The sequence below is a fragment of the Antechinus flavipes genome, chromosome 5 (genome assembly GCF_016432865.1).
Source record: "Antechinus flavipes isolate AdamAnt ecotype Samford, QLD, Australia chromosome 5, AdamAnt_v2, whole genome shotgun sequence".
In the NCBI taxonomy this organism is placed as follows: domain Eukaryota; kingdom Metazoa; phylum Chordata; class Mammalia; order Dasyuromorphia; family Dasyuridae; genus Antechinus; species Antechinus flavipes.
In genome coordinates this window covers 204137744-204153822 of record NC_067402.1, presented here as the reverse complement: position 1 = coordinate 204153822, position 16079 = coordinate 204137744, and the positions used below count along the sequence as shown (strand labels likewise).

Genomic DNA, 16079 nt, shown 5'->3' with positions numbered 1-16079 from the left:
TCCTAGATCTATTTTCCAAGTCTGTTGTTTTCCCAAGAAGGTATTTGACATTTTTTCCATTGTTTAATTTTTTTGGTTTTGCTTGACTGATTCTTGTTGTTTCCTTAAGTCATTCAATTCCATTTGTTCAATTCTGATTCTTAATGAATTATCTTCTTCACCTACTTTTCAAAAATATCTTTTTCTAATTGCCCAATTGAGTTTTTAAGTGAGTTGTTTTGTTCTATGGAATTTTTTTCCATTTTGCCAATTTTATTTTTTAGAGAGTTATTTTCTTTTTCCAATTCACTAATTCTGTTTTCCTTGGAATTGTTAACCTTTTCCAATTCACTAATATCCTGTCTTTCAAGAAGTTGATTTCTTTTTCCACTCTTGTCTTTAAATGAGTGGGATGACTTATCCATACCCTATTGCCAAGCTTCCCTTTCCTTTTCCCATTTTTCTTCTAGCTCTCTTGTGAGAGCCTTTTAAATTCTTCTGTGAGACTCTTGTATATTGAGGACACGAACATATCCTCCTTTGGCGTTCATCTGGGGACAGTCTGTTTTTAGTCTCCTCAGGGTTTAAAGTCTGCTCTCTATACAAAAGCTATCAATAGTTAGAGCCTGTTTTAATTTTTTTGCTCATTTTGTCAAAGAAGAATCAAAGAAAACTAACAAAAAAAATGCAATCTGCTTTTCTTGGGGGGGAGGGGTGAAGGTGGAGCTGCATGCTGTCACTGAGCTTCCTCTACAGACTGCAGTGGGCAGCAGTGAGGCACTAGCAGGACAGCAATGACTGCGCTCTGAGAGCATGCTGAGTCACTGGGTGGGTGTGGCCAGATCCTGAGACACCCTAAATTTTCAGGGTTATAGTCTTTACTCACTGTGTTTATGGTTTCCCAGCTGATCTACTGGTTTGCTGCCAGGGTAAAGTAGCCACACTGTGATAAAGTTCTCCCCGTAGAAACAGGTGAGATCACACCCCATCACTCCACTAAGATCCTTTCTTGAACTAAACTGCTAAGCATTCAAACTTTACTGCAGAGAGTACAACTCCCATAGGTTGGCTCTGTTTTTCAAAGATCAAATATATGTTTGTCTAAAAGACTATTTTAAAATAATCTCACTTGGTACAAGCATACTCTCAAGGTCTCTCTAAAGAATTTTGGAATTGATTGCATGACATGGAAAACACTGGCAAAAAAATGCTCATAATGGAGTATCCGCATCAAAGAAGGCATTTTGCTTTATGAGCAAAATAGAATCACAGTATCTCAAAGAGACATGAGATGTACAAATTTAGAGTACAAAAATATCAACCACAAATATTTGAGTTAAGAGAATAATTTCTGGTCAGATGAATTTACAGATGATCTTTCAAATGTTTAAAGAACAATGTGTGTGTAATAAAAAATCTCAAAAGTTGAAAGGGAATATTCAATTAAAACTACATATGTGAGATATATAATTTGTTACCTAAATCAGTAAGGGATAAAGCAGAGAAAGAGACCTATTTATTAATCTAATCAGTATTGATTTAAAAAAGCTTTTAAATAAAATAGCACAAAAGCTATAACATATTTAAAGTATATAAAAATTTTAGATAACATGTCAGCTCAGAAACTAAAACAACATGTTTTTAAAATTGTTCATTGGGAATAAGTTGAATTTATACTTTTTTGAAGGGGAAGGGAGATAAATATTTTATTATTTTTAATAGTATTCCATTTTTCCAAATTTTTCTCCCTTTCCTTCCCTTTCTCTCATTCCCAAGGCAAAAAGCAATCTAATACAGGTTAAACATGTACAGCTCTTCTAAATGTTTTTTCATATCCATTATGCTGCATGTGCACGTGTAAACACACACACACACACACACACACACACACACACACACAAAACAGATCAAAAGAGAAAAAAACAAACCAACCAACAACAAAAAAAAGTTGAAAATATGATTTGATTCATATTCAGAACCCCATCTGAGTTCTCTCTGGATGCAGATGGCATTTTCTGTAACAAGTCTATTGGAATAGCTTTGAATCACCTCATTATTGAAAAGGGACAATTCTATCAAATTTGATTCATTACATAATCTTATTGTTAAAGTATACAGTGTTTTTTTAACTCTGCCCACTTCACTTAGCATCAGTTTATGTAAGTCTTTCCAGGCTTTTCTGAAATCAGCTTGCTCATCATTTTTTATAGAATAATAATATTTCTTTATATTCTTATACCATGATTTATTCAGCCATTTCCCAAGTGAACTAAGTATCTACTCAATTTCCAGTTCCTTACAACTACAAAAAGGGCTCTACAAATATTTTTGTACATATGGCTTCTTTTCCCTCTCTTGAATCATCTCTTTGGCATATAGACTCAGTAGAGATACTGCTGGATGAAAGGGTATGCACAATTCCATAGCCCTTTGAGCATAATTCCAAATTGCTTTCCAGAAAGAGTGGCTCAGTTCATAACTCCACTAACCATGCATTAGTGCTCCAGTTTTCTCATATTCCCTCCAATATTCATCATTATGTTTTCCTGGCATCTTAGCCAATCTCAGAGTTGTTTTAATTTACATTTCTCTAATTAATAGTGATTTCTAGCATTTTTTCATATGTTTTTCGGTGGCTTTAATTTTATCTGAAAATTGTCAGTTTATGTCATTTGATCATTTATCAATTGGGGAATGGTTTGTATTCTTATAATTACAAGTCATGAATTTGTAATTTTAATGTAAGTGTAGGTCAGTGTTAGAAAAATGTTTATATTGCATCATCTGAATAGAAACAATGCAATTTCAACAATAAATACTGAATAAGGCTTTGAGATTCACCACTTATTTTTGTTAAGAATTCTGAGGAAACTTGTTTACTTTGGTCAAAAAATATACCTAAAAGGAATAGCTAGCATTACTAGCAAAAGAGATATATTTAAAGCTTTTTCATTATGTACAGGATAAAACAGGGTTGCATCATTAACCCACAATTCTTAAGTATATTCTAGAGATGCTGATTATGACATTAAAACAAACAGAAAACTTAAAAAAGTACAGTGTAAACACTGGCAGACTCAGGAATGTAATTAAATAGAAATAACTTAAAACTTCTGTAAATTAATGGGGGGACAAAATACATCCCTAGAAATCACAACATTTCTACATGTAGTAATTTCTATTTGTACTAAAAAAAATTAAGAAAATGAAAAAAAAATCTATTTAAAGTAGTTGCAAAATACATAATGCTTTTGAGAGTTAATTCTACCAAAACACAGTTAGGAATTGCATAAATACATTTATAAAATATTCTTTACTAAGGGAATATTTTAAATTATTGGGCATTTATTCAAAGCTGATCAGAGGAAGAAAGAGGCCTTCTAACTAATAGGCACACAAACAATTTTGTAATTTTTTTTTTTTTTTTGGCTTAAGGCAATTGAAATTAAAATGACTTGCCTAGATTCACACAATTAGGAAGTATTAAGTGTCTCGGGTCAGATTTGAACTTAGGTCCTCTTGACTTAAGAGCTGGTACTCTATCCACTGCACCCAGTTTTGTAATATCAAAAAAGTGTAAACTGTTTACATGCTCATTGTTTGAGTAAAGGCAAAACACAACCTGGTTCATGAAATTAAAGGAAAACTACTGCACCTTAGAAACAAATACAAATAGTATACAACAAAGTAAATAGATCCAAGAGCCTTAAATACATAATAATTATAATAAGTAATTAAATACAACATTGGAAGGGACATGAATTGAAACGAATATCAGTGATCACTTTGGGTGGAGGAGAATGGCTAATGAAACATTTTTCTTCAGAAGGTGGCCATCTGTGTAATTTTACATGTACTGTTTAGTGCATTGGCCTTGTTGATCTATTTTCTTTACTTGTTTTTGTGAAGATTCTTTTAGCATGAGCCTTGTAAAGAATTTCCTGGCAGCAATAAAATGACCCAAAAAAGAATAATAAGATAGGTATTCTTTTGTGTCAAATGGTTCTGGTACAGTCTTTTTACATATTTGGGAGGAGCATATTGAAGAACTTACTTTCCTTTGGCATCAATTTCCTTATCTGTAAAATGTTGGCGGTTGTATTAGATACCTTTGAATGTACTTGCTTCCCTAAATTTATAATCTTCTAACTTTTTTGTATTCCTTCCAGCTGTTAGATTCTTTAATGCTTGTTTAGAATACAATAACTTTTGAAGATTTGTGAAGTACAAATTGTGAAACTGTAGTGGTAGATTGTATAACATTTTCCAGTCTCATAATTGGATTTTTTTGTTTTTTGTTTTTGTTTTTTTGTTTGTTTTTTCACTGAGGCATTTGGGGTTAAGTGACTTGCCCAGAGTCACACAGCTAGGAAGTACTAAGTGTCTGAGGCCAGATTCTAACTCAGATCCTCTGACTTCAGGGTTGGTGTTCTATCCACTGCACCACCTAGCTGCCCCTCATAATTGTATTTTATGGGAACACCAAAACTTACATGAGTGAACTAACAGACTTTCTAACTGTTATATAAAGTGATACTTAGAAAGTAATCATTGTCTCTTTTATTTTTGGTTTTTATTTTTCAAAAAGTATAGTGACTTTTGTTTTCTCCAAAGGGACACTAGAGATGGCTTTAGAAGAAAGGGTTTCTACTCTTCCCATTACATGAGAGAACGATCTCCTCACAAAAGGGACAATCCATTCTTCCGGGAATCTCCTGTCAATCGAAAAGATTCTCCACACAGCAGATCTGGCTCCAGTGTCAGCAGCAGAAGTTACTCTCCAGAAAGGAGTAAAGCATATTCTTTCCACCAGTCTCAGCATAGAAGTATGTGTTTAGTTTTTTGTGTTTATTTTTCTTCCAAACACACATAGTATACTTTGATTCATGTGTCCTTGGCATGGTTTTACAGATGAACTAAAATGGCATGTTTATTTTGAAATTTTTCCTTAATCTCACATTGACACATTTTACAGTGTCTATTTCTTTCATTGCCAAATCATTAAGAAAATTAATGACTTTTTTCAGTCATTTCTAAATGATTAATATTGCAATCCCCTTGTTATAGATCATTTATATTGACTTTGAACTGCTTTAAAAAAACAACTCTTAATTTGTGGATATGTGACATTCTAAGAAATTCTAACACTTCAAAGAAAGTAGTGAAGGGACATAATTCTTTCAGGAGTGATATATATGGTATTATATTCTCTTATTTGCTTATTATAAGTTGTTTCTTTTCTTTTTTTGTTTTGTTTCTCTTTTTGTTCTCAGTTCATTGTTTAATTCTAATTAGTGTTTTGTTTTAAACATCTTTTTCTGCTGGCTAATGTTGATGAGGGAAGACAGTCTCAAATTATGCTTTCTGCTGGGTTGATCTTTTTATTGCTTCATCCATCTAACAAATATTTATGGAGTGGAGTGCTTCCCATATGAATATTGTTTTTCTAAGGAGCAGAGAAGCACAGAGGCATAATGTTGTATGATGTACTTTGAGTCAATAGAGGCGGGTGCATTGGTGTACACCTATAGTTTCAGTTCCTGAAGTAAGCAGGTCTCTGGAATTCAGGAATTCTGATTCGCAGTTGGCTATGTGATTAGGTGTTTGTACTCTGCTCAGTTTTTAATATGTTGAGCTCTTAATGAGAACCAAGCCCATGGCAGAAACAGAAACACAAAGTTGTGTCCTTATGAGTAGCCCTTGTGTCAATGATCTCTGTACTACTTCCAATCTGGGCTAGCAAAGTTTGGAGAGTTGACAAGGAGGAGAAAAGATATGGAGATTATTAAGTGATAATGATTTGTTTTGTGTTATTTGAGTTTAAAAGATGATTTTATGATTTGATGTTTTGGAATCTCTTGTCTGTAAAATAATATTTCCAGCCCTTAAATATTAAGAATCTTGGAATCCAGAAATGCAACATAGTAATGATTTGGTTCAGCCAAAGAGGTAAAAACAAACAAACAAAACCTCACCACCACTCACCCCTCAATTATAAAAAAAATCCTTGTGATACTGAATATAAAGTCTGCTATCTTCTTTTTTTCTGACAGTGAAGAAAACAGCAATTCATAGGATGTTTCAAAAAGCCATATCATAGCTATTTACAATACTATAACGTAATTCATGGTAGTGTATAGAGAGATTAAACTTTTTTCATTTCATTTAAATCATGCCAATCATTGACCAGAATGATCAGATTTTCATTCTATATGACATATTCAGTGACCACAAATCTTTGTACTTAAAAATAAACATGGAGAAAATAAAAATAACACATTTTCTTTTTAGGAGCTTAAATACTATTCTTTATTTAATTTCTTTGAAACATCTTAAGGAACTTTAAAATAGTTAAGTAAATTGAAAGTTTTTAAGTGGAAAGTTATTATATATTTTGTAATTTTAAATTAACTTTCACTTAATTATTTAGATTTGAAAATGGAATTTTTAATCAAGAAAGTAAATTTAACTCCTGGATTTATTTTTCATAAATAATTCTCATTCTCTTTCTTCATACTAGAAAAAATGATTTTTAGTTACTCATGATGTTATTGGGTTCATATCTAAAACATAATTGTCTACATGTATGTATTATGTATATTTACATATGAAGTTGGAATTAACTTTTATCATAAAATATTTAAATGACAGCAGCATACCATAATGTATCAAAAAAAAAAAAAAAAAGATATTGGCGAGGTCTATTTTCAGTGAGAAAAGGTAAAAGCAAGAAAAAAAAACATTTATAAAGTTACATTATGCCTGGTTTTGGGAATATAAATACAAGCAAAAAGAACAAGAATCCCTTGTCCTTCAGGAGCTTACATTTTAACAAGAGAACATAAAACAAAAAGGAGCTGAAGTTGAGAAACCATAAGGAGAGGGACTGTGGTGAAATCTGGAAAGTTAGAAGTAGAATGAAGATGATAATGAAGGTTGACTGACCTGTACTCTTTGTCAAAATAGTATCTCTAGAAGAACTCACCAATGGGAGAAAGGATCTACAAATAATTAATTACCAGCAAATTTATCCATTAAAAATATGTTGTTTTTAAAAAAAAAAACTGAAAATACTTAATGTCACTTAATGAAAATACTTCTGTCATATTTGACTTTTAAATTTAGTATATAGATAGATGGCCCAAATTTGCTACCTGCTTTTTCTGATCATATTTTTTTTAGAAAAAGATTATTGGAGTGATTCTAATCTCATCATTTTAAACATATTTTATTAAAATTCTTTATGTTAAATCCAGGTCTTGAATCTAATGCTATGCCATTAGAGCCCAAACTCTCAGATTCTGTTAATCTAGAGAGACTTTGAACAATAGCAGCCATTTGAAATCTAGCCAAGAGCAGACTCCTGTCACCAGAATGACATGGGAATATTAAATTATTGCCATATTAAATTGTGTGTATGTGTGTGTGTAAACACACTCACATACCCCAATTAAATCATTACCATAACAATTCTCAATTGAGAACATCAATGGAGATTTGACATGTTAGTTAATTCATAAATGTTTACTTGTAAAGATCTAGAGTTAGTATTGTGAGAAAGCTAGCATTTTCTTGATGCATATTCCTTTGGACCCAGATTCCCTGCTGTTGTTTCATAGTTGAATGGCACGAATATTCCCAATCATGTGTAGTCTTGGTTTCTCAGACTTGATGGATGTCTGATACTATGCAAATTACTATAACCTGATGATTTACTGACCAGATGAATTTCTAGATTGAAGTTGAGTTGATTTGGACTGCATTCAAAGTAGTTTAGTGCCACTGTTTGTATTTAGGACAAAGTAAACCTCCTTTTTAAAATGTACAGTTCCTCTTGAGTGCCATTGTCAAACTGAACTAAGAAGTCCGTTATTGACAACAAGTTTCTAATCCTTGTAGCAATATGTATGTTGAACATAATAAAGAGAATTTTAATTTTCTTGTTCTTAAAGATTTATGAATCTTGAAGCTTTGAAAAAACTTAAGGATTTAAATAATGTGCCAAATTCTTAGAAAAACAAGCTTAAATTTTCATAGATTAAAGCCTTTATTTTTATAAGAATGCTTTTATAAACTCTCCCATTAGAATTTTTTTAAAGAATATGCAACTAGAGCTTTTAGAATCTCTCTTAGTAACTGATTACATAGCATTTATGAAAAATAACATAAAATTTCAAATTAAACTCATTTGTCTTTTATTAGGTGAGGAACATCTTCAATGTTTTCTTTTTTTAGGATCATTTGTATATTTAAAAAAAATTGTTCCATCTTGTTCTTTTTTGAAAAATTCTACTTCTTTTTAAATCTCCTTTCAAGACTTAATTTTTAAAAAAATTATCTTTTATTTTAATATTACCTTCATTTTTTGATATATCACTCTAATGGATCCTTTGCAACAATGTATAAAATGAAAGAATAAAAATGCAATATATTTAAACTAATGATATTTTGATTAAATATGACAGCATGTACAATATTTTACATTTTTAAACAGTCTTATATGTCTAAGAAAGAAGCAAGGCACATTTTCTTAGGTAATTATAATTATATAGCATTCAGTCAATTTGGGGGAGTTGATTTTGTTAAAAAATCATCTTATGTATTTTTACCTGGTCCTGTTCACTCTTTCTCTCATAAATCTTTTTATGCTTCTTTGGATCTTTTATATTCATTGTTTTTATAGCTCAGTATATATCTTACATCACATTCATCTATTTTTTTTTTTTTTTTTTTAGCTTTTCTGTCATCTATGGGCCTCTGCCTTGTTCCCAATTCTGTACATTGACCAGGAAGTGCTGCTATACATATTATGGGGCATATGTTATCTTTTTTTCTTCTGGTCTTATTTTCTAATCTTATAAGTATTACATTTTTCCATGCTAGGCATCAGACAGGACCAGAGCGGTTCATACTGTAAGTAAATTGTTATAACTCCTTAAATTACAATTTGTTTTATAGTCACCTACAGTCATATAAATTCAGCCAGAATAGAACTTAAAACAACTACTTCAAACCTCTTATTTTATAGACTAGAAACCTAAAGTATATAAAGTTTTTATCAACTATAGAACTCAGAGAGTTTTTTTTGTCATACATGAAAATCATCAGAAATTCTTTATCTTACAATTATAGCTTTCTTTTTGCTCATAGTTTTACTGCCTAATCTAAATCCTTATATTCACTTCTTTCTGACCTTTTCTTCTTCTGTCAGTTATTTCTTCTTTATATCCACAATGTACTTCTCTGATGCCTCATTATAACATGGAAGTTACCTGTGGTTATTGAAGACTGTCATTTTGGTGTGAATTATGAAAAGTTCTTGATGTTAGAAAGGCTTTGATTGTAGATTCTGTGATAATATTATTTGCTTTTCAAGAACTAAATTGTGTAAGTATGAAGAGAGTAATCATTAATAGGTTAGGCTTTTGATGATTAATTGATTGGCCATGGTAGTTCATGAAATAAAATTATCGAATGGTTCCAGGACTTCCTGTTAAGATGACTATTTGAATTGAAACAGACATCTAGCTCTTACATACTCTGGCAAATTCTTGAAGTCAGCATCAGTCAAAAAAAATGATCAAGGAATTCAATTAAAAAACTAATGTAAGTAACTTCTTCACTTCAGACCTACACAGAATGTCCTCCAAAAGCTCCCAAGCAATAGAAAAGTGTCCCCCTCCAACAAACCTAGTGCTGTCATGATCAGAGATGTACCTCTGAAAGGAACTGTTTCAGAAGTAGCAAAAATGGGGAAGTTCTCTTAAAAAAAAATGGAGAATTTCTAGGGTCATCAGAAAGCTCCAAATTGGAAATCTTTAGCAATCTAGGAAATAGCAGTGGGCCCCAATGAGTACAATGTCAAATAGTAAGGCATTACTAAGACAATTCAAATATAGAAGTGCTGAGGTCTCTACCTCTCTTTTGATGTGTCAGATATGAATCTGAAGATTCAGAACACTGAAACTTGAAGATCCCGGCAAACCTAGCAGCAGAATATAGAAGTCAATAGAAAAATCTCAGAGCCTTAGCGTGAGACCAAACAAGGCTGATCACCATACCTTGGTGGTGATAATGGAGTGTGACTGGCAGAATTGATTAAGCCTGGACAAATACATGATTATGACAAAGAAAATGCTAATTTTACAAATCTAATGATTGTTTCTCTCTCCCCAAAGAAGGGAGTAATGTAAAAACAGTAACAAGCAATGAATCAGAGAGAAAAAGATGGATTTTTCTCAAAAATAACATGAATTCCTAGAAGAAATAAAGCTAGATAAAAATGAAATAAGACACTGGAGGAAAGAATTGGAATGAGAATAAATAGCTTAGAATAAAAAATCTTACTCAAGAATTGGACTCTGAAAACTACAATTGACAAAGCAGAAATCATATAGTAGTTAGATGGCACAATGAATATAGAGTATAGAACTGAGTTAGGATGACCTCATTTCATATCTTGCCTCAAACACTTTTTAATGTGGTAAGTTACTTAACCTCTTTCAGCTTTAATTTCTTCATTGAGAAAATGGGATTATTATACTTAGGGGATTATTGTACAGATCAAATGAGGTAATTTATTCAAAAGTTGTAAAGTACCTTATAAATGTTAGCTATTATTAGTGTTGACTATCATTCTTATTAGGAAATATCAGAACAAAATAAAATCATTCAAAAATAGAAGAAAATGGAATATATCTCAAAAACATCTTTCTTGAAGAAGATCAAGGAGAGAGAGTTTAATAATCTGGAATCCTTGAAAACCATGATTAGGGGGAAAAATGTGTGGATAATATTTAGAGCTCCCATATTAATTAAAAAATATTATATAAATCCAGAAGAAGTTAAGAATTAGAGAATGATAGCCAGGATCCCATAAGACCTAGCAGCACTGATGATGATAATAATGATGATAGCTATTATAAACTGGTTTAAGGTTTGGAAAGGAATTCTAGGAGGTAATTGGTCTTATTCTTATTTTACAGTTGAGGAAACTGAGGTACACAGTAGTAAAATGATTTGATCACACAGCCAAATAAATGTTTGTGCCTAGATTTGAATTCATAACTTCAAACTCAAGATCTATTTGAAGTTGACCACTGCACCACCTAGCTGCCTAATGAGATCTTGGAATGCAGTATTTGAAAAAACAAAGGACAGAGACTTAAAACTCAAAATAACTCATCCTGTAAATCTGAATATAATCTTCCAGGGGGAAAAATGAATCTTTAATATACTACAGTATTTTGAAGTGTGTGGGATTGTTTTTGTTTTTTTTAATGAAAGACCAAAGTTGAATAGGATCTTTGATATATAAAAACAAGAGAGACCTAGAAAAGTCCAGAGAGAACTAGAAAGGTAAATTTATTTGAACAGTTAAAAAGAACTGTGTGTGTGTGTGTGTGTGTGTGTGTGTGTGTGAGAGAGAGAGAGAGAGAGAGAGAGAGAGAGATATGTAGTGCTAACTCTATAATAGGTTTAGATTCTTAATTTGGAGACCATAAACTTGTTTTCATTCTTTTTTTTTTTTAATAACTATATTTCATTATAATAAATTTGTCTTTCCCTATATTCTTATGCATTTTATTGTGTGGTTTGGGGGGAAATATATATATGTTTCTTTTTTTTTTTTTTCCGAAAAAGGACCCATATCAGTCTACCAAAGAGGTTCAGTGCATGCGCGCGCGCGCGCGCACACACACACACACACACACACACACACACACACACACACACGATGAGTACAAACAAGCAGCTCTTTAAAAAAATGCAAAAGTCATGGGGGATTCAGTGGCAAGCTTATGATTCTGAGAGTTTTGAAAAGACAAAGACAAAAGAGAATTTAAAAAAATATACTAGTGTTAAAAGGAGGAAAAAAAGGAGTGAAATTATCCATTTGTTATAATTGGAATGTATTGAGAAGTGTACATAAACAGAAAGGAAATGAGAGGGGGAACAGACATTAAAACAAATCTTATTCTTATCTAAAATGAATAAATGAGGGTTATTGAATATACCCATAATTATTTTGGTGTAGAAATCCATGAAAATCAGCAGATAAACAAATGAGAATGGCAGTACAAATAGATATGAGGGAGGATAACACTGGGAAAGGAAAGGAGAAAAACAGAAAAATCTTCTTCACCCTAAAAAGTGGAGTGAGTTGGAAAGGAGAGAGTGACAAAGAACTGGGATCCTTAGATCTAAGGTAATAGGTAATATCTGAACAAATTATGTAAGTGAATGTAAGGCAGTGTTATTGTATCCTAAGAAATCATTGCAGAGGTAATTTCAAATAATCATTGGTAATGTAAACAGATGCAGAATGAAATGAGAGGAACCAAGAGAATAATTTACACAGGGACAAGAGTATTGTAAAGAGTGACCACTTTGAAAGACTTATTAACTGAAACCAATGCAATCACCATATATTGGGAAAACCTACAATAAAGTATGTAAATCACTTCAGTAAAAAAGTGATGGACATAGGCAGAAATAGACATTTTTGGATATAGTCAGATGTAGCTTTTCTTTGCTTGGTAATAAACCAATTACAATTGGTTATATTCCCTCTCTGTTTTTAAAGTGTGTCTGTTTTGTGTAGATTGGAAACTAGCTGAAGTGATGCTGGAAAACAAAAGCTGTCTCTACTGTAACTTTTTTAATTCGTAGAAAAGAATAGAAGGAAGCAAAGATAAGCAGAGCAGTTTTGAAAGTAATATGTAGAGTTTTATTAGATTTTTTTTAAAAAAGCAAACAGTTTAAAATTGAGATTTGTGAGGTTTTTAAAGAATTTTTTCTGTATGTTCTACTCTGAATATGGAAATGTGTGTGTGCTGTTATTTTAAGTTTAGAATGTAAGAATTTTTTTTTTTAAATAGGACCCACAGTGATTGTGAAGAAATTATGGCTAAATGATTTTTGCCAAAGGCAAATAAAGAAATTAGCTGTGTTAATTTTTATTTTATAGTCAATATACTCTTCCTCTTCAAACAAGAATTGCCTAGGGAACATATTCCAGTTTCAAGTTGCATTTTGGGTCTTGCTCACATTTCCATAGACATGAGTTTATCTTTGAATTGCCAGCCAGATAACAAAATTAATTCTAAATAAACCCAGTTATTGAAATTTTCATAGTAAAAAAAAAAGTAATAAAATATTGCCACTTTTCTTCCTCAGTTGTACCCCATAGCATTGAGTATGAACACAGATCACAAATAGAGACGTGTGCATGTGAAGAAAATATATGGAGAGGTATGCACATGGAGGAAATTTGTGTGTTCTTGGCTTATGTAAAGAGATAAAACTTATGCCTTTTGTGGCTTCAAGGCCACTGATGTCTTTATTCTGATGGAATTGATCTTGATATTTTTGTATCTGCTTGCCTCTGCTATGCTGAATGATCTTAAGCATAACAGTAGAGTAGAATGCTGTCCTTAGGGTCAAATGGGACTGTTTTAAATTCTACCCCCAAAAAATTCTTTTTGGCATGTAATTTAACCTTTCTCAGTTTCTTCTTTTCTCATTTGTGAAATGAAGAAGTTAGACTCATTGACCTGATTTTCCTATTGTAAGTTATAGATTTTATAATGGGTTGCAGAAGAGAGAGTGGGAAAGTTAAATTAATATATATAAATATTTATTAAGTGCCTACAAGGGCCCCTAAATTAAAGTGCTTGGGATGTACATACAGAAGCAAAATCAGACCCTCCTCTACAAGTTCACAGTTTAATGGAGAGGGTGACATACAGACTGACAAGATCACCTTTACTGCTTGGATTACCAAGCTTTCTCCAAGTTTTTTTTTTTTTTTTAAGTACATATATTTTAAGAGACCCTTCCTGATTTCCTCAATTTTTAATGTGAACCAACCCCACCAACACTATGTATTTTGTATATATTATTGATTTACTTACCTGTTAAGCATCATATCCCTTTAGTAGAATGCAGGCTTCTTGAGGTCAAAGTGTATTTCATTTTTGGTGCCTGACACAGAGAATGTATTTTTTTTTTTTTTAATTTGAGTCAGATTGAATTTAGACTGCATTAAGGAGAGTAATGTGAAACAGAATTGGAAAATTATATTGGTGTCAGATTGTGTATGAACTTAAATAACAGGCTAAGGAATTAGTAATTATATTGACCTTTAAATTTTTTTTTTTAATCAGGAACAACATGAATTTAAGAATCAAAATTATTTGGGCATCTTTGTGTCATAGTTTGGAGAGGAGATGAATTAGAGAAAAGGCCACCTGATGAGAAACTGAACTGGGGATAACAATGTGAATAGAGAAAAGGGGATAGCTTTAAGAAAGATTGTAAAGGTAGAAATGACAGAATCAATTGATTTTAATGAAGAGATGAAAAAAGAGGAAAGAATCAGATGATTCCGAGGTTTCTTGAATTTAGGTAAATTGTGAATATAATCAGTGCATTGGAATTACTACAACAAATAGGCATAGGAAAGAGACCTGGACGTGCAGACAAATGTTAGACAGATAGATATAACGTACCAGTAGGAAAAGTAGTTAGAAATATTATCAGGCAATTTATATAGTATTGGTATTTCAAAGCATTCATTCATTCATCCATTCACTCTTTCATTAATTCATCATACATTCATTGAAAGCCTTGTCTGTTTGAAAGGCCAACAACTATGAAGTTTACAAATATGACTTAAGATGTAGTCCTTGATCTCAAAGAAGTGCTTTTATCTTATTCATCATTAATCATTAATCATTAATCTTCTCTCTGCACTTTTGAGATAGACATATTCCTTTTCTGGTTATACTTATTCTATATAGTTATTTATGCCATCACCACAATGCACCATTCGTTCGTTGTTGGTTTCGGATTGAAACATTTCCTCATGTATATAGTAGTGACAGGTTTTATAATCAGTTCAACACTTGAGTATTTGGGGGGCAGAGTTTGAGGGCAGTTTACCTTCAAACATATGTACTGTAAAGAAGTTCTTGCTACTTTGATCCTTGCTGCTTGTTTTGGGCTTCTTTGCATTTTCTGGGAGCACAGAGAGGTGCTGGTGTTAACTCCTACCTGCCCACCTTTCTCCAGAGTCCGTGCGTGCTGGTGCCTGCTACAAACAGCAAAATGAAGGAGAGCCAGGAAGAGGTGAGTGTTGAGATGCATTCTCATTTGGGATTGGCATGGGAGGGACATGATAGTTGTTACAGGGAGTGGGGGACAAGTTATTTCGTGCATTCTGTGTCTAGTCTGCACAATGGAAAGGTCAGAACTAGAGCTTGAAAACAGTTATGCAATTGCATGTAAATATATACACATGGGGATCAACATGGTGTAGTGGATAGGGAGCAAGATTTGGATTCAAGATCATTTGAGTTCAATTCCTACCTCTGACATATTCTGGCTGTGACCCCATTTATGTCACTTAATTTCTCGGCCTGAGACAGATCTCTTAAATGATGTTATAGTACATTTGTCCATTTCCATTGATTAGAGATCTTCAGCAGGAGCCTCTCTGAACAATGAAATCATAGGACTTTTCTATCTGTCTACCCATCTACTTGTTAGGGGGAGTGAAGTAGAGGTTAGGAATCGGGCAAAAGTTCCTCTTTATGTTTCTGCTGTGGTGCCAGTCTTTTCTCTATCTGTTCCTAAGTGGAGAAATGATTGAAGTGTCATTATGAGCAGATGAAAATAGATAGCACTGACATCAGAAAATTACATCCATTCTTATTTTTCCTCCTCATTTGTTTCCTACTGTCTCTGTTCTTTGCTTAGCTTTCTCCCCAAGATGAATAATTCTTCTTCAGTATGTTTTGGTAGATTGCCTTATTGCCCCAGACATTCATTGCAGTCTTTTTTTTGGGAAAAAAAAGAATAATATATAAGTATTCCTTGAAAAATGCCAATTATCGGTCATATTCACCATTTCCAGAATAAGTTTTATAATTTATTTGGATCAGGAACAAATTTATTTTTGTTATAACGTGAGAGAAGTTGAAAATAACTTTAAACTTCATTAAATAAATTAACTAATTGGAGCAAAGTTTTATCACAGTATCTGAGAGTAAAATTAGGATTTATGTTTTGCCATATCCAAAGATTTTTTTTTTAAT

General features: G+C 32.2%; 1 protein-coding gene across 11 annotated transcripts in view; it reads left to right on the top strand.

The window, feature by feature from the left end:
• Positions 1–16079, top strand: part of PPHLN1 (periphilin 1) — a 190818-nt gene that overhangs the window by 119329 nt on the left and 55410 nt on the right. For 7 of the 11 annotated variants that reach the window (XR_007947684.1, XM_051961723.1, XM_051961718.1 and 4 more), the window contains 2 exons: positions 4594–4805; positions 15055–15111. Coding sequence is in view for 10 of the 11 variants with exons in the window: in XM_051961723.1 (XP_051817683.1) it covers positions 4594–4805; positions 15055–15111 (269 nt within the window). In the remaining variant the exon portion in view is untranslated. The remainder of the gene's footprint in view (positions 1–4593; positions 4806–15054; positions 15112–16079) is intronic. The other 4 variants (XM_051961726.1, XM_051961720.1, XM_051961724.1 and 1 more) reach the window with 1 other exon arrangement.